The sequence below is a fragment of the Erpetoichthys calabaricus genome, chromosome 16 (genome assembly GCF_900747795.2).
Source record: "Erpetoichthys calabaricus chromosome 16, fErpCal1.3, whole genome shotgun sequence".
Classification (NCBI taxonomy): domain Eukaryota; kingdom Metazoa; phylum Chordata; class Cladistia; order Polypteriformes; family Polypteridae; genus Erpetoichthys; species Erpetoichthys calabaricus.
In genome coordinates, this window is record NC_041409.2 from 93,239,851 (window position 1) to 93,259,356 (window position 19,506).

Consider the following 19,506-nt stretch of genomic DNA (forward strand, 5'->3'; position numbering starts at 1 on the left):
GTAGAATGCTCTTCCTGTGTACAGAGCTTGGTGCCATCTTGTTTCCCTGGTTACCCGGGGACAGACTGCTTTGAAAAGCTATATTACGGTTTAATTAACTTCATACAGTAATCCATTGTCTTGTTCTGCTTTATGCAGCACAGGCTTGGCAAAGTGTGAGTATGAAGTTAATTATATAGGAAATCCTTTTTAACTGAATTATTAAGCCTCTTCATTTTATTAGTCCGTAGACATTTATCTCTTAACACTGCAGCAACACCTGCCTCACCTCCATTTTTAACCAAGGACGGTGAGCATGACAGTAGCGAAGCCGCAATAAATCCAGCATCCTCTACTGACAGGCAGTGAAATTGCAAGCTGCCTATGGAGGAATTACATTAAGCCTGCGGGCATTAATATATCATGAACGATGCAAGATATGAAATACAATAGATAGCCTAACTCACTTTTTATTACTCGGCCAGATTTCTTCCCAGAGGTCGGGTTTAAATCAAGTACAAGAGTTAAAGTAAGAAAGAAAGATAAACAAGACTTCCACTGGGAAAGGAAAATAAGGATGAGTACATTAATGGCATAGTGCAAACAATTCAGAATGCTTTTCATTATGAAACGAGTGCGCTATACATCTTTATTACAGATACCTTAGAAATCAAGTTTGTTAATGAGTCTCAAATGGTGTAGAAAATGTGGATATAAAGAATTGCATGCTTGATTATGAAAGAACTGAAATTTATGACATAAACAATGAGCTGCTATAAGTATAACCTGCTCCTCATAGCTCTTAGTTAGACTCGACCAGGGATAAAAATGCATGGAACTCTTTTGATTCTCATTTTGTACTTTTTTTTTTTTCTTTTCTTTTGTTCAGCATGTTATTGATATAAAATATATTGTGGTCTTTTGTAGTGCAGTGTATGGACAATTGATTTGAAATCATTTTTGTCTTTTGTTATCTGTTCCAGCCACATGATTTTGATTGGGGCAGTAAGGATGAATGCACTCATTCATTTTTTTGTTCTCATTTTTAGGATTTGAAAGACGATCATTACTGCTACCTCCATGGATTCCCCAGGCCGGAATTCCAATAGCGTTATTCCAGAGTCTTCTCTTATGGATGATTTTAGCAAGAGAAAGATTATGAAACAACGAACAAGGCCCAGTCTGTTGCTGTACAGCCTGGATCGCACACGGAAACGTGAAACTTCCTTAGCATTAGGGTGCCAGAGGTCTGAGGAGACCAATTCTCAAAATCTAAGCTGGAGGAATTCACATTTTCTCTCTGAGCATTGGAACCCCAAGAAAGACTTGGACACTGATCTGCTGCAAGATATACATATTAGTTCGGTGAAATCCAAGATGTCTGCTCATTTCTCAGACATGCCCGAAGATTTAGATTCTCAGCCAATAGATCTGTCCAAGAAAAAGCCAGACCCACCAGTACAAACTCATGATGTAGATAGGAAAGAACCACTTTGCTTGAAGGTAACAGGTGAAAAGTCTCCAGATGAACCAGCAGTGACAGCCCATGTTAAAGAAGAGCAGGATACAACTCACCTTGAACATAAGAACAAAAAGGCTACGGAAGAAGGAGTAGGTCTTCTCGGTGGACGAGAATGTTTTTCAGACCAAACAGCAGCTGGTGAAATGGAGAGCAGTCACAAAAAGGAAGGTCTGAGCATCATGAAGCTGTACCGAAGTGAGAGAAGTAATGGGAACAGCTTGGTTATGGAGGTGGACTTGGTTGGCGAATCCGAAGTTAAACTAGTTGGTGAGAGCCCACTGAATGGTCTGGGTGAATCGTGCTTACAAAGTACAGTATCAAGCAACACACCATGTTGCACATCTGAGAATTCAAGCAAAGACCGATCCTGTTACTCAGACTATTTGTTATCGTCCAGTGAGGATAGTGCAGGACCCTGCCAGGACTCCGCTTCCAAAACTGAAGACAAGGAATCTAAAGGTTATCTCCTCATCGATGATAAAGGGATTCCATATATCTTCACAGCCCAAGGAGACCATGCATCATCAGAGTACTTGGGTACCACAGGCACAGCTTCTGTGACTGGAGCCTCTAGAGGATTTCTGAGTTTACATGTTCAAGATGAAGGCTACACTCTGTCTAAACGAAAACGGAGCATACCTGCCACAGCAATGAGCGAGAAGACTTTAAATGCTTTGAAAGCTGGGCAGAGTGGATCAGTAGCAGTTGTTACGCATTCTTCCGACCTTCGTGATGGTGAAGTACTTGGTGCCATGGCATCTAAAGAGGACCAGGATATTTCCTCAGTTTTAAGCTCAGCCTCCACTTCTACATATACCTTAACATTTCCATCCTCTGGTGTTGCTTCTCCCGGGAAGGCTGCAGCTTCTAATAGTGCTCCTAAACGGGTGCTGTACTGCCAGGTCTGCTTCCGCGCCTTTTTCTACCTCTCAGACTTGGAGCGACATAGCATCACTCACTCGGAGCACAAGCCTTATGTATGTGGTGAGTGTGGAAAACGTTTTAAAAGATCTAGTCACCTGGAAAGACATAAACACATCCACACTGGTCAGCGGAACTATGCCTGCGCCATATGCGGTAAGCGCTTCCGGGAGGCCGGTGAGCTGATGCGCCACCAGCGAGTGCATACTGGAGAGAAGCCATACCAGTGTGAGGACTGTCACATGCGCTTTGCAGAGAGGAACACATTGAGGCGGCACATTAAGCGGAAGCATGCCAGGGAGGGTCTGTTCTCGGATGAGCCACAAGGGGAAATGCTTATGAGGGCCAGTGACGACCTCTCTGACAGTAAGCTGGGTTGGTACTCTGGCAGCTCTGCTGTTCCTGGGGAGTGCAGTGAGGGGGAAGACAATGAGGAGATGGCCAGTGTGAGCAAAGATGAAGAGACTTTGAAAAAAGAAGATGAGGATACTGTCCTCTGATCAATAGAACAAAAAAAAAGACTTGACCTGCACTTGAATCGGTGAACTTGGCTTTTGCTTACTTGGAAATAGAAAATGACAGCTGCACCCCATGAGGTCTAGGATGCCCAGCCCTCGTATGAGGCTAAGTTGCCTGGCACTTGGCTGCTGGTGGCCCAAGGTGTTCAGCCCCTGAAGCTGCCTCCTACAGATCTCTATATGCCCCCTGCTGGGCCAAAATACCAGGCTTCTCCCTTACCTGGTAGGGAAGGGGGTGGGCAAGGTGGGACATGTTGCCCCCAAAGTTGACACATTTGATATGTGATCAGTGAATGGCAGAGTTCTGTTCCAGTTTCAAAACAGAACATGAAGGATTCCTTAGATAAAAGTCCCCCAAAATATTCAGCCCCCTCATGTCATTAGGTGAGTGGCTGTCAATTGCTGCCATATATGTTTAATGGTCTGTAAATATGAAAGTGTCCCATGTGCAAAGTGTCTGATCAGGGTAGCTCTTTGTTCTCCTCTGCTAAGCATCTTGAGAAGAAATAATCCCCAAAGAGTGTCAATTTCAATGATATTGCTGCACCTTAGTGATGCTGTTAGTCCTTTGGTGAGGTACATTTCTCGGTTACCCTTTTGTTGTATATCTTCCTTTTTTCATTTTTGGCACTTTATTTATGCATACAGGGGCCATGTAATTAAGAGCATTTTTTTTTAATATTAGCCATGTGTTGGAAAAGGAAGGACTGAAGGGTTCTGAAACTCCACCTTGGGACTGAAATTTTGTTCTCAATTTATTGCAGTTAATATAAAGAATGGCTTTCTGAATGATTTCAAGAACATACATGGAGAGTGGTGTTATGTTGCATTTTTATTTGCACAATGCTAGTAAGGATGTCACTGTACTATCTACACGTGACAGTATACATCCTATAAATGGAATTCCCCTATGATCAGTCAAATTAATAGTCAGCCAGGCAGTGTGGTCAGCTAGTGGCTGAGGCATTTGATTGTAAACATCAATGGTGTTGGTGTTTGACCCATGAAAAAGTGACATAATTTGCCTTTGCTATGCTTGCACAAATATTGAAAACACTGTACTTGTAAGGACCCTTGAGGTGGTCTTTACTATGAAAAGGCATTATTTAAAATAGCCATTGCTTTCTAAAATATAGTGACGGTGCTAACTCAATAAACACTTAAAACAGTGAGTTCTCCAACCCTGTTAGACTGTAAATCACAAAGTTCCTGATTCAGACCCCACTACTCACTCGCTGTGGGATTTTTTGAGTGACTTCACCTAGCAGTACTTACCTTGTATAAAAATGCACATGTAACACAGCTTGGGACTATAGGAGCATATGATATAAAATTCTTTAATTTCATCAATAGTCATTTTTTTTCTAGCATACAACCTCTCACTCATACAGATGTATAATTTTTATATTTGGAGTGATACCATAAAGTGGGCGAAAGGTGTGCTGTAATTGTGACATCTTATGGCTTCCAGTCTAGCTCCTTATCCATTTTGTACGAAATAAACATACAGGGTGTCCATAAAGTCCGTATGCAATTTAAAATAGTTGTAACTTTGTAAGTATATGTGATAGAACGAATCTGTAAAAAGGATCAGAAAGAAGAAACACATTTTTTTTTATTGTTCTTGTTAATTTTCAACATGTCCACCATCATTACTAATACAAAGAGTAATACGATTCTGTAGTTCTCAGAAAACATTTTCAAGCTCATTTTCAGTAATACCAGTAATCACATCAGTTATCCTAGCTTGCAAGTCTTCTAAAGATCGAGGTTTGGTTGAATAAACATTAGTTTTCACATGTCCCCATAAAAAGAAATCCAATGGAGGCCAAGAAAATGGGCCACCTCTTCCAGTCCATCTGTTAGGGAATTCATCATGTAGAAACTGTCTAACATGCAAATGAAAGTGACAAGGAGCACCATCTTGTTGAAACACTGGATTCTCTATCAGTCCTAATTGTTCAAGTTGAGGAATAAAGTAATTTTGCAGCCTTTCTAAATAGCTATCACCATTAACAACGTGCCCTTCAAAAAAGAATGGCCCTATGACTCGATTTTTTCCCCAAAGCACACCACACATTAACTTTGGGAGAATCTCTTTCATGTTCAACAGACTCGTGGATTTTCAGTTCCCCAAATACAGCAAAAATAAAACTTCTAAAGACAAAAAAAAAAAAAACTAGATACATCAAACTTTCTAAACCTTTTTACAAATTCTTTCTATCACATATATTTACAAAGTTACAACTATTTTAAACTGCACACAGACTTTATGGACACCCTGTACTTACAAAATCAGATCTGGATCACGTGTTTCTAGTTGATCTGGATACAATTACAGCACCTTTGATCCAAACTGCAAAAATACTGTAGATTGATAGATGGCACTTTATTTGTCCCCTTGGAGAAATTTAACTTTTTACAGAAGCTCACTTAATAAATAAGTAGTAATAATATTATTATTATAACTGACAAATACCCACCAGAATAACTAAAAAGAAAGAAAAACATTTGACTTGGCTAAAGATAAAACGAGAAGTCACAGTCACAGTGAGGCTTATTAATGTGAATTGCCGTAGGTATAAAAGAGCCCCAGTAGCATTTCTTCTCACACTTCTGCTGAATAATTCATTCCTGAAAGTACTCCAGTCTGTAGTGGCAACATTTTATATGTTTCAGATGAGTATGTACAAGCTGTGTCAAATATAACATATACGCAGATTTATATAACATCCATCCATTTTCTAAACCCGCTTTTCCCTGAGCAGGGGTAGCTGGAACCTATCCCAGCAAGCACAGGGCCCAAGGCAGGAACAATCCCTGCTGTTCTTTTGCAGACTCCTTCGCCTGTGTTAGTGCAGTGAATGATGAGAAAAGTCTTGTCTGTGTGTGTGAGGTATACATACAGACTCTGATTATGTCATTTATATAAGTGGGAACAATCAGTGGACACATACACACAAATACAGTAAGGCCAATTTAGCACTGCCAATCTACCAAACCTGATTGTCTTTGCTCTGTGGGAGGAAACACACACGAACATGGGGTCTCAAAGCCAGTTAATTAACACAGGCTAAAGAGTTTGTAAAATAACATTTATTAAGAGTTGACTGATTCAACCTTTTAAATTATGTTTTACATATTCTTAATAGTTTGGTCCATGCAATATTTCTTCAAACAGATTATTTCCATATCATTCAGTCGATTTGTGTCTTCCTGTGAGCCTGTAACAAATAATCATGTGGAGTAAAATATCTGATAAAACTACAGTTTAAAAACAACAATATTCTTTTAGCATGAGTGGAATAAGGTATTATTGTGCCCTGTTCGGAGTGTAAGCTGTGTATTCAGTCACTGATGTGAGGCTTCGTGAAGTGACATTACACACTCTAATCTGGTGCTTTTTATATAAAAATTATTTAGTGTTGTTTTTGCAGCTCTGAACAGTGAAGCATTGCAGTAAATGTGCAGCACTAGCCATGTAAAGTTGTCTGGCTCACTTGCTGAGGATGCAATGAGGTTATGGTATAAAGTCAAATTTTCCAGTTTGGTAGCATTTATATTTGCTTCAGTATAAATGTATCAATTTTTGAACACTAAGAAGCCAGCAAGTGCCCAAGTGGCAAAGGAGCTGGGCTGAAGACCACAAGGGTTTTATTGCCCAGTAGTGTCTCAGTCTGACCTACCAATGTTCACATAATTCACAGACAAATCTTTGAAATGCTTTCAGATGTGTTTTTATATTTGCACTATACAAAAAGGCTTGTTTTTACATTACTAAAGGACATATTCACTATGAAGGGATTTTTATCAGTAAATTTTGTTTATCAACTGTCGGTCCTTTAACTTACTAAACTGTGTGAACACCAGGGGTCGCTGTTGCCTCGTTAGACTCAACAGACAGGCGCTGACACAGGGTAAAAGCACCAAGAAGTATTCTTTTTCTTCTTGAAATAGTGCCCTGAAGCACCTCCACCACCATAAACAGGCAAACACCAATAATCGGCACAAATCTCTCCTCCACTCCACCCAGCAAGCTCTGTCCCACTCCCTCCCAAGTCTGGCTCACCTGCTGGGTCTCCACCATCCTTTAAATATCCTGACCTGGAAGTGCTTCTGTCCTTCTGACCACGTGACTCGTCTGCACTTCCGGGTCAAACGGAGAATTGTGTTTTTCTTCAGGCCAGAAGTACTTCTGTGTTTCCGTCCCCGTGACTTGGGAGTACTTCCGGGCTATACAGAAAATAAAGGTTGTCGAGTCACCCTGCGGCATCTCCTGGCTGCACCCATGGTACCCAGCAGGGCTGTGAAGCCGAACTCCAAATTCCATGGTGCCCTGCGGGAATTCGGGGTACCGCTGTGCTGCACGGACATCTCCATCTGTTGTCCGGGGTTGGGAGTAGTGTCGCTCAGAAGCTGCTTTCCCCCCATCTTTCTTCTCTATGGGCATCCCGGCCGGGTTGAGCAGTCGGCCTTCCACCACAACTGGTGTAGGAGAATGCTGCCACTTCAGACTCCACAACCTATGTATGGAGTGACCTTTCACATTATGGGGAAAAAAACACTCAATTGTACTGTACCTGTAAAGCCTCTTGGGATGGTGTTACTGTTACCACCGAGGCCAGAGCTGAGTTGTAATATTAGTGGGAATGTCTCATACACAGAGTGCTTATTTTCCCCAAGAGACGTTCAAGATCAGCATACAGTTTGGTGGTTTACATGTTTCTTTAGAGGTGGCTCACAGACCGGTAAAGTGACTTTATTAGAGTCGCACCATATGACACGAGTGAGAGAAAAACTTGTGTTTTAGGTCCAGTGCTTTAGCCACTATACCACATGGCTTGCTGGCAGCATGTCCATGCCATTGAAAGATTTCAGTTGTATTAAAGATATTTTAATTCAAATGTATATTATGTTTCAAGCAGAATAAAAGTATTACTTGCTTCTCTTACTAATGCAGAAACATCAAAAATGAAGCGACAAAATATTACACAAATGCAATAACATACTATAGCAGAAACAGATCACTAAACGACCCTACAAAACCTGTGTGCAGCCTCGGTCTTGGGGTTCACAGCAGCTTCCACTTGTCATTTAACATACATCTGTAGCAATTTGCAGTCACCTTGTGTTACATCACAGGCCAGTTTTACCTGAATGAACAGCTACTGTAATTAAATCAAAATGAGCAGTGTTGTTGTGTTTAACTTTGAAATGGACCCGACAGGATTTGTTTTGCTCATTGTTCCTTCAGTAGAATACAAATGCATATTTAGATGTACTGTATTGAGTATTTTTTCAAACCATAAAATGTCTACAAAGTTTTCAGGCTACCTGTGGATAGCAGTATTAGCACCGGCAGTCCACTCTGAAACACTTTGGTGTTCTTAGGTAAGATTTTGACTGCGCTTCCTTTTCTATAAGAACCCTGAGTGTTGATGGATACAAACGCTTGTAAAACTTTCAAGTTATTTCATTGCACTCTTGTGATGTTTCATGGGGATTCTGAATACTTGAGACGTTTTTAAAATGTACTTAATTAGCTACTCATCCATAAAATAATAATTAGTACACTCTGTCTTCATTTATGAACAGTGCAATTTAACTGCTTCATGTTTTCAGGAATACTTTATGTCAAAAACAGAAGAAAATTTTTTAACTGTATGTCTCCTTTTTTTTTTTTTTTGTTTGAACTCACCTCACTATGCTGTCTCCCTATTTGATTCATCTACTGTTTAAGGGGTACATATCTTCTGAAAATGCTAAGCTAAGCAGTTTATGCTCTTGATATTTTTAAATATGGAATTTACAAGCATTGCTAGAAAACTGAAAATTAGAAAGAAGTAAATTGTAAGGTTTTTTAATTTAAGAAGCAAATTTATGAACTAAAATGTTTTGTTAGCCTTGTTCCTCAGGGGGCCACTGTCAGCCACTATTAGATATGATATTTTGTGGTGTATTTAAATTCCATCCATCCATCCATCCTCTTAATCTGATTCTGAGTTGCATCAAGCCTCAGGGGCAAGGCAGGAACCAGTTTGTGGACAGAGTGCCAGTCCATAGCAGTGTACATCAGTTCACACCCAAAAGTGTGGTGCTGTCACATTTAAAACTTCAAATCCTGGGACTGTGCTCCTTCTCTGCACTAGCACCTCTTACGAATCTTTAGGAGATGACTTCCCAAGATTACAGCTCACTGTGGTTTCAACTTTAAACTCTATTCTTTTTGATACTTATTTTTTATGTTGAAATTTTGATTTCACATTTATGTTCATATTGCTTACAGTTGATTTTTCTTCAAAGCTTTCACAGTTTTTCTTAATCTGTAATCCAATTCTGTTTTTTTTTTTTTTCATTAAAAATTGTGCTTTTATGCTGTCTTCCAAATGGTGGCACTGTATAACATGTAAAAGATGAGTAGTGTGGTGTGAAAGCTGCCCTCAGTAAATTACCTTGCATTCTGGAAAATGCCTGTTTTGCTGAAAACATTGGTGGAAATGGAAATTGTGTACATTGCTAGCTGTTATAGCTGACGCCAGAGCGTTTCAGTTTAGATTTGGGATTTAATCTTTGAACTTTTCTTGAGTTGTCCATAGTCACCTGTCGGTGTTGAGAAATGTGAACAGTCATTTATTTATTTATTGAAGTCACATTCTTCTCATTGCATTTCAGCATTAGTGTTTATAGTCTTCTTTGTGGACCAAGGAAGAGTTCTCAGCCACCGGTGTCTTCTGGTTTTTGTTAAAACTGAAGCTGTTACTTTAATTAATCATTCTTTTGAACACTTTTTTTTTTCTTTCTTCAAATGATGGTTTATTAGATGCCTTTGATAAGATGCTTTGCCTGTAAGATACTATGGGGAGACCTTTAATTGTCTTATGTTTGTCTGGTTTCTCGAGCAGTAATACGGAATAACCCCTTCCCTAACAATTTTTGAATCAATATTATGTCTAAAAATCATTTTTGATTTTATTTTTGAATTTATTGGTTAAATAAAGATAGAAATGTAATTTGCGTTTTGACTGAAGTGTTTTATTTGGTCACATTAACATTGTTGTTTTTACTGCATGATACACAGTTTCTTTATATAAATTGGTCAGTTGGTTTATTGGGTGATGTTATAAGCCCAAAACGGAAGACAAAAGTGTAACTCTTTGTGGCCTCAAACCTGTATAAAGCAAATACTTTATTCATAAGTTATTATAATTTTGATTATTTTGAAGTAAATTTACTTACATTATATCTGAGAAGGAATAAATTAATCCCTCTTTTTTTGAAGAGTCAGGGAAGGGTTTAGGAACAGCAAAACCCGAAGACAAAGCAACCTTTGCCTAGATCTCCACCCTCTCCTGAGGACAGATCATCTGTCAGCCTCACTCTGCATTATGAAGGTAGGGCGTTTCAACTTTGTTTGAATGTGCATAGTCAAAAGAGTTCAGTCAGAAAGTTCATATTACATGGCTCAACCTGTAAACGTCTTACCGCCCTCTGCACCCGGCATTCAGTGAAGAGCACTGTGCAGAAATAAACTGACTTGAAAATTGCTTACTGAGGAATGTCCTCAGAAGGGCTCTTAACACTGTGTCCCAGAGGTGCAGTGAACATGACTTTGCCAGTATCATTAATTTGTACAGTATAAAATAATTCATATACCTCGGTAGCTATGTCACTGGGTGCAGTAAAATTAGTTTAAAGAACAGTCACATTTTTCAATCTTTTAATAATGATCTTTGAAAACATCACAGCCTGAAATGTAAAATCACTAGAGAAGACTGGCTGGGTGACATCACTGGTCTAATATTGAACTGGTGGAAGAGGTCAAGCACTGGTGGTACGTGGATGGGCAGGCAGTGAATGGAATAGCTCACACTGCCATGCTGATTCTTGGGACTTAATATTAGCTCAGTGTTAGACTAGTGATGTCGCCGGTCTAATCATCTCCTTCATTTACATAATCTTAGTGAGTCGCCTACAGTTGGTGGCAAACACCTGTGAAGGCCAGTGGCCTAGTCTGACATTCCCAGTGACTCATTCTATCTAACTAGTCCATGACTTTCTCCAACATAATCCAAACAGGTTTCATTTTGTATTAGTCAAAGGTGCAGGCTCTGTGTGCTTAAGAGCTGATGACCAGTGAATGTTCTTCCAGAAGTACAGTTCATATAATGCAGCGACAAGTTAAAAGGAGCAAGGGTAATTTGGACCTGACAAACAGAAAATCTTGTCTGTCTGATATCTCATGTTTTACATACCATGACACAATGCACAAAAAAAAAAATGTCAGACATTACAGCTGAGCTCACCATACCTGTTACCCTTCATACAGCACTGGCTCCACCTGGCAGTATGCTATTGGCTATCAGGAAAAGGGCAGACTGTGCTGTAATGTTGTTGTGCAGTTGCTAAATTTGACATACACAGCGATTTTCAGTTGTGTAAGTTAACATGGTTTGGCGAAAAGATCAGCAACAGCAGTGTGAGTCACATAGCGTGACATCGATTTTATATGAAAACGGCTGCATTCTTTCATTTTGTGATATTTTCAAAGCACCTATGTGAAAGGGTATTCCTCACTGATAAAAGATAGGAATAAGTGGCCATTCCCCTTTAAGGGGACAAGACCATGGCAGAGGCAGTACCTCAGTCAACAATGAGGCAGGCAAGATGTACACACAGCATGGTATGAGCACAGCTGGACTCATTTGGTCTTTGTGCCATAGTGTGTGAGACACACTGAGAGATGGATGTCTTGCTCTTCCTCGGGGAAAATGGGAGACACTTTTTGTAGAATAGAGAACAAAAGTGCATCATCTTCCTAATTTCATTGCTGATATCTAGTGCTGCGCGGTGTACCGGTTCATACCGAAAACCGTTTTTTATTTTTTTTTATGATATGGATTTTTCTTATACCGCAACACCGGTTTAAATTGCCTAAACGACGTTCGGAACGTGGCGCAGCGGGAAACTGTTCAAGTGGGGACCTTTTTCACTGCTACACCGCTAAACACAGATTTGTTGCACTAGGGCTCTTTTTCACTGCTACACCACCAAATAGTGGGCGGTAGCATAGGAATGCTGCGTGGTGAAAATGGACAGAGAGCCTGGAGATACTTTAGTTTTAAAAGGTCAGATGTGTAAATACTGTTTCTATACTACTGGATAATACTGCAAGCCAAGTTGTACTTGTTTTATTTGTTTTCAATACAGTGTAATGTACCTGGGTACTATGTAATAGTGTGACGACATGTTTTCAAACCCCGTCTTAAGTTATATAGCACATTAAATGCTTTGTGTTAAGTGATTCTTAAACTGACTTCTTCTTACACTAAGAGATGGCGCCGGCAGCGAACCCCGCACAGAATACATTCACTTCATGATCTTCCTTCTCTCTGAACATTTAGAATGCTAAAATAAATACTTAATATAATTTTCATGGTGAAATGCATTAAAGCATGCATTAATCATATGGGGGCACGGCGGCGTGCCTGCCTTGCATTGCATGTTTTTCTGGTGGGTTTACTCGGCGCATCAGTTTCCTTTCAAAGTCATGTAGGATGTGGGGTTTTGTTGTGCTATATTGACCCTGCTAGTGTATGTTTTGCTTATATTCATCCTTTGATGTGCTGGCGACTCGTTCAGAGATGGGCGCAACTCTGAATGGATGGCGTAATTAAACATGTATAACGAAGATATTTTTAAAGTTCTGAACACTCCGTGGGCTAAGTTTATAATTAGTTTTAATTTCACAAAGACGTTTATCGTGTGGTGATTGGTTATGTGTGGAGAGAAAAAGGACGGATAGGAACTGGGGTTTTAGTACGTCAGATAGAGACAGCACGCGTGCAATAAAGAAAGCCCGCTCAGAAGAACATGCATTGAATTCTGTGTTCGTGTCTCCGACCACCAGATCACAAACCCAACATTTATACAATATTTAAGTTAAACCTGTGCGATACCCATTCATACATCCAGTTTTTTGGAGCCTCGTCACACCTGCGATAAAGTTCTCTACACTGAACATAATAGTGCAACTATCAGTAATAATACTATTATTTATTTTATTGTTATTATTTATTAGTTTAAATATTATGCAGTTTAATGATGATAAAGTTGTTTAAAAAGTCACTTTAACGTGTCAGTGGACAGAGATTGTTAACATTAACAGAGAGTGTAGTTGGTTTACAAAAAATATTTACTATTTATTCCTTTTCTAAGACATATTCAGTGCAATACAACTTTTGACAAGCACTTCTGGATATTTTACTAAGTCTAAATGCCTCTTTGTATGGTTGAAAATATGTTGTCAAAATTATAGTTTAAGTTTTTGCAAAATTTGTTCAATAAAAAGGTTCTATATTTTGACTGCATCTGTCATGCAATGTGATACCTTCTCCATTAGTGCCACCCCCTTGAAAACTTTCACTTTATGGGGCAATGCAAACCTGTATTAATACTTGTGTGCACATTAAAATGTTTTTTTTGTACAATGTACAATACTCTTGACAGTGGAATAGGTTATTCTTAGCCAGTAATTCCAGTGGAAAATGTGGTTAACATCCACTCATGCATGGGGGGAAAAAATACCGTCTAATACCGTGAAACCGGGATAATTTAGAAAAATGCCGTGATATAGAATTTTGGTCATACTGCCCACCCCTACTGATATCCTTTTCCTACGTTTTGTATTCCGCTGCCTGTTCACCTAAACTTAAATTCCCATAAATTGAAATTCTGCTGTACTCTGTATTTTTGTATATACTCTTTTTTTTTTTTTTTTTAAGACATAATTTCAATATTACTACAATTTCTTGTTCTTTTTTCTCATTTGTATCAGTCAAATTTATGTTAATGGATTTATTATTAATAGAATGTGACTTGTTGCACCACTTCAACAAATGGTGACTGCTAACAGCTGCTCGGGGCTAAAGTTGGAGAGCTGTGGCACAAGTCTTGCATCTGTTCATTATGAAAGTGCTGCTGATTTTTTCTTTTTTTTTCTTTTTTTTTAATTAAAGCTGGCAGACCTATCGGCCACGTTGTGCCATTTGCCATGTCATGTTTACATACTGTCATTGTAAAAGAGCATTTCTTTTAAGTATACAGTATTGGCATTGATGGGTTGCTGACGACATGTTTCTTCTCAATCAATAAAGAGTTAAGGAAGTATCACGTTGGGTATCCTGGATGGCCATGGTAACTCTAGGTCCTAATCGTCACAAGCTGAGTGATATTTATAAATGAACCTCTTTACCCGGTTGTCCTTTTGCTTTAGTGTTTGCTGCTTGTTTGCTTTATAAAAACCCTTTGTGATTATGCACTCTATAAAGGAAGGTTTATAAGATAAAGTTGTTTGATGGTTACATCCACATCCCAAAGATGTGCTGCTTAGGTTCATTGGTCCCTCTAGATTAGACTGGTTTGAGTAAGCGTATACTGTATATGATAGACCACTCCCTGTTGATGCTGGAATAGGCAACTTGAGACACAAAACTGGAACAAGAGATTGCAGAAAACAAATGTGTGGATCTTCCAACAAACAGTCCTATAGCTTTGTCCTCTTGTCTTTAAGCTGTTTGGAATGAGTCAGGCCTGTTATCTCTAAAAGGTTCCTATCATTAAACAGCAAGTTTCTTAGAACAGACAGTAGTGTCGATGAATTAAATGTTAATTAGCACTTATTTTTCAGTCCAGTGTCCCCACAAGTGACTTACCCATCATTTGCATAAGTGACTGGACTGAAACTAAGCAAATTAAATACAGTCACAAGATCACAAGCACAACAGAAACATGAGCAGATATCAGACAGATTGTTGAAATTTATCCATTCAGGTCATAGCAACACCCAAATCACCCAGACACAAATAAGCCATTTGGGTACAGGTTTAAACAAAGAGTATTTTTATTGAATAAAGTACCTTTTACAGGTTCTTCATTTACTCATCACAGTCCATAATCCCACTCACAATTCTTTTTCCTCTTTTGTCCTCCTTTGCTCTTCTCCACACAAAACGTGTCTGTCACCTCCAAACACTAACTTACAGGGTAAGGTGGAGCTCATGCTTTTCAGCCTGAACCCGGGAGTAGTTCTGGTACAAGTGGGCCTTCTGGAACCATTTTTGGGTCAAGTAGAACCTCCTTATGACAGGGGAGCCTTCCTCCAGCAGGTCCCCCTAGCGGCACCTGGGGACCCCAAAAGAGCTATCCTCCGAAACTACAACTTCCATGCAGCCCTGCTGGTGTCCAAATGGGAGCCATACCAGAGGGGGATACCATCACCCTGTGTACTGGGGTCTCCCCCGGCCTTCCCTTTTGTCGGCTTCCCTATTGGGAAAGGTAAAAGCTAATAGATTCATGTTTTGACAGCCTTCACAGTGTTCACAGGTTTCTCTTTCTATCAGCTCTGCACATCTCCATTCTGCCATTTTTCCCCATTCTTCTTTGCTAAACTGCTCAAGCTCTGCCAGATGTCATGGTGATCATGGGTGAACAGCCTTTTTCAAGGGCAGTCAGAAATTATCAGTTGGATTGAGATATGGGCACTGATTTGGCCACACCAGGACTGGACTTTAATATTGTTGTTAAGCCATTCCTGTGTAGCTTTTGATTGTTGCCATGCTTGTAAACAGATCTTCTCCCAAGGCGCAGACTTCATCAAGCGTTTCCTCCAGGATTTTCCCATATTTTCCTCTAATCATTTTACCCTCACAAGCCTTCAGGACCTGCTGCAGAGAAGCATCCCCATAGCCTGAAAGTGCCATCTCCACGCTTCACAGTGAGTGTTGTCTGTTTTTGATAATGTGTAGCATTCAAAAAACATAATTTTAGTCTCACCAGACCTTAGAATTTGCATCTAGTTGACCTCAAGTCTCCCATGTGCCTTCTGGCAAAGTCTGTTTTTTTTTTTTTAATATAAAAACAGTGGCTTTCACTTTGTCACTTACTCATAGACCTGTGACTGGTGAAGCATCCAACAACACTTGTTGTCTGCACATTCTCTCTACTCCTAACCATTTTAGCTTGTCACTTCTTCAAAGGGGGCGGCACGGTGGCGCAGTGGGTAGCGCTGCTGCCTCGCAGTTGGGAGATCTGGGGACCTGGGTTCGCTTCCCGGGTCCTCCCTGCGTGGAGTTTGCATGTTCTCCCCGTGTCTGCGTGGGTTTCCTCCGGGCACTCCGGTTTCCTCCCACAGTCCAAAGACATGCAGGTTAGGTGGATTGGTGATTCTAAATTGGCCCTAGTGTGTGCTTGGTGTGTGGGTGTGTTTGTGTGTGTCCTGTGGTGGGTTGGCACCCTGCCCGGGATTGCTTCCTGCCTTGTGCCCTGTGTTGGCTGGGATTGGCTCCGGCAGACCCCCGTGACCCTGTGTTCGGATTCAGCGGGTTGGAAAATGGATGGATGGACTTCTTCAAAGGCCTTTCTAGGCCCTCGCTCACTAGTCGTCTTCTTGCACAATCACTCAGATTTTTGTGGATAGCCCGCTCTAGGCAGATCTGCAACTGTGTCATACTCACTCATACAATGACTTGAATGTTTTCATTTCTCCACCTCTTGTCTTGAGCCTTTTTTAATTTTCCTTTTTACAGACTTGCCTTGAGTAAAATGTGAAAACTTTCAAGGGAATGAATACTGTCTGTCTGTCTGTCTATCATATAGTATCTATCTATCTATCAATCTATCTATCTATCTATCTATCTATCTATCTATCTATCTATCTATCATATAGTGTCTCATCTATCTATTTATTTTCCTTCTCGCCCAATTTGAGATGCCGCACAGCTCAATGAAGCAAATGAATAAATCGGCAGTTCTGATGACAAGAGGCTGTCCCCAATCACGCAGGCAAGCACTGCAATAAAAAAAGGAGTCATTTGGCACCAGCTTGAGAAGGCTGACAGTTTGAGTGAGCTCCGTATACTGTTTATATTAAAAAAAAAAAAAAACCCTCAAAAATGATCGGGCCTACCCAAATTCAAAACATAATAAATGAGGTACTGATGATGCTTGACTTGTCTTCAGACACAGAGTGGCTCTCTCTGGCATGGCCACCGGGTGAACCACAGGCAAGGTCACTGGAATTCAAAGAGCTGGAAAATGCACTGTGCAGAGGTGTCTGGAGGTCGAGGGTCACTGCAGAGCTGAAAGCATGTAGGACCCTTTTAACGTGTGAGAGGCGAGTGGCTCTTCAGTGACACATCCAGCTGCCTTAATGCACTTTAAACAACTGGGAACTGCCCTGTCATATCAGATTGTGTGATTGCACTGCGTAGCTGGGCACTTCATAATGCAGGATTGGAAAGAGCAAAACAAGTGAAGCGCTGCTGGGATGTCACCTGGGCAAAGTTATGACAGACAGACAGGCAGACAGAGAAATACTGCAAGGAATGTGCAGCGGTATACAGTGTCATGGTAGGTGTCGCTGTTGGAATGTGAAATTCTCTTTACTTTTTGTTGCCTTCCTTGAAGTCCGAGTACGAGTTGTACATGAAATATGTGGTCTGGGACCCCAAGGATTATCCTTTTCACATTCATTACTTGCATTATGTAATGTTATCTATATCTATCTATTATATAGTGCCTTTCACATCTATCTATCTACCTTTCTATCTATCTTATCTATTATACTGTATAGTGCATATCTATCTATCATACAGTATAGTGCCTATCTATCATATAGTGCCTTTCATATCTATCTATATATCCATCTATCTGTTATCTAGTGTCTTTCATCTGTTTGTCTGTGTGTCTATTATATAATGCCTTTCATATCTATATATATTGTGCCTATCCATCTATCTATCATATAGTACCATTCAAATCTATATCTCTGTTATATACTCCCTTTTAGTCTATTTTTACAAAGTCTTTCATATCTATTTTTAAAATTGTGCCTTTTCTACATATAAATAATATATAGTGCCTATCATATCTGTCTATCATTATATAGTGCCTTTTCTATCTATGTATGTATTACATAGTGCCTTTCACATCTATTTATCGTATTGTGGTTTTCATCTATCTATCCAGCACACAGCCAGAGCTCCCAGTGATGCTGAATTTCTCCATTAAGGTTCAGCTTTATCTAACCCAGAACTGGGTCTCCCAATTCCAAAATGACTGCCCTGATAGTTTTAAATGGTACTCTTTATTGCAAAACATATATAAATTATAGTTTATTTACTGTTCAGTTTAGCTAAATCCTTTTACTTGACACTTCTTAATGTTTTGCTCTGGCCATTCGTCACTTGTTTTCGATGGACAGGCAGAGGTATGAATGGCAGTGTCACCATTGCTTTAGTTGTTTTTAGTCTGTTAGTCATCTGTTATTATTGACATCCATGTATATTTATCAGTACAGTTTGTTTTACACAAATATACAGTGTACTCTTTAATATTGTTTTGGGAGTGTAGAAATAAGCAACATAGATGATAAAGCAAACAGAGAATGTAGTATAATGTAGCAGCCAACTACAGTAATTGGAACAAATGCTCTGTGGACAAAGATGTTAGCAAAAAAAAAAAAAGAAAAAGAACTCGAGAGTCGCAGTTGGAGAAGTGCAGTGTCTGCCTTCATCTTGAGGTCACCAGATCTGCAGATCAACAATTAGACGGTACGTTCATGCCATCTGGCCTTTTGGAATTGTCGCCAGTAGAAAGCCCTCGTGACAAAAAGAAGCAGATTGAAGCAGCTGCCGTTTGCTAAACACCATTAGGATTTTGATTGGAACCGGGTGCTGTGGTCAGATGAGTCCAAAATTGAACTCTTTGACCACTCACTCCAGCAGTATGTTTTGCTTCAGGAGATGGATGCATATAAATAAAAGACGCTTGTTCCTGCTTTGAAATGCGGCACAGGACCCTTGTTTTGCTTGCATTGGGTCTGGTGTCTTTTTTTTTTTTTTTTTTTTTTTTTTTTTTTTTAGTAGAACGGTGTGATGAGCTCTACTGAGTATTAAGATATTTGACCAGACAGTTGTATTATTTCCGCGCCGATTTGGGCGTGAAGCAGAGGGCCTTCAGTTTTGTTTAGGGCTCTAGACCAACTTCAGAATCGGCAAAGAAGTGGTTAACTTGAAATGAAATCAACATTTGGCTGCTGGTCTTCTCGGTGTCTGGACTTAGGCCCAATTGAAAACTGGTGATTTAAATCAAAAAGGACCTGAGGATATCAAGAATAGTGGAGGGAGCCAAGACCTCATTAAATGAAATAGCTGAACACCTATCACCGTATTTTGTGTGTTTGAGACACAGGCACTAAGCACGACACACAATATGCAATACATTTGAACAACTTTTTGAGTAAAAGTATTTATTAGTAAATAATTGCATCAGAATAAAAGCCTGTACCTTCTCTGTATTTAAAAGTGCGCAGCACAAAATTTTGGCTAGGTCACATTATTACATCTAACTTTGTGTATTTTCAGAGCTGATCTCCTTTTACTCTTTTATTTCCTTTTGCGGATGCCTGCTGGTGTGGCCCTTCCTAAAAGTGTGTGTACACTTACATAGCCATCGTTCTGTTCATTTACTGAAATAGGGTCAGGGAGAGCTGGAGCTTATATCCGCTGC

The 19,506-nt window shown here is 39.8% G+C and overlaps 2 protein-coding genes across 2 annotated transcripts in view; both read left to right on the plus strand.

Annotated features, from left to right (window-relative positions):
- LOC114666437 (zinc finger and BTB domain-containing protein 18) overlaps positions 1 to 9,950 on the plus strand; it is a 32,943-nt gene extending 22,993 nt beyond the window's left edge. The window contains exon 2 of the mRNA XM_028821297.2: positions 1,029 to 9,950. Within this exon, the coding sequence (XP_028677130.1) occupies positions 1,060 to 2,922 (1,863 nt within the window). The 5' untranslated portion in view covers positions 1,029 to 1,059 and the 3' untranslated portion in view covers positions 2,923 to 9,950. The remainder of the gene's footprint in view (positions 1 to 1,028) is intronic.
- The window catches only part of si:dkeyp-69b9.6 (uncharacterized), a 752,000-nt gene that overhangs the window by 244,128 nt on the left and 488,366 nt on the right, over positions 1 to 19,506 (plus strand). The gene's annotated exons all lie outside the window — the stretch shown is intronic.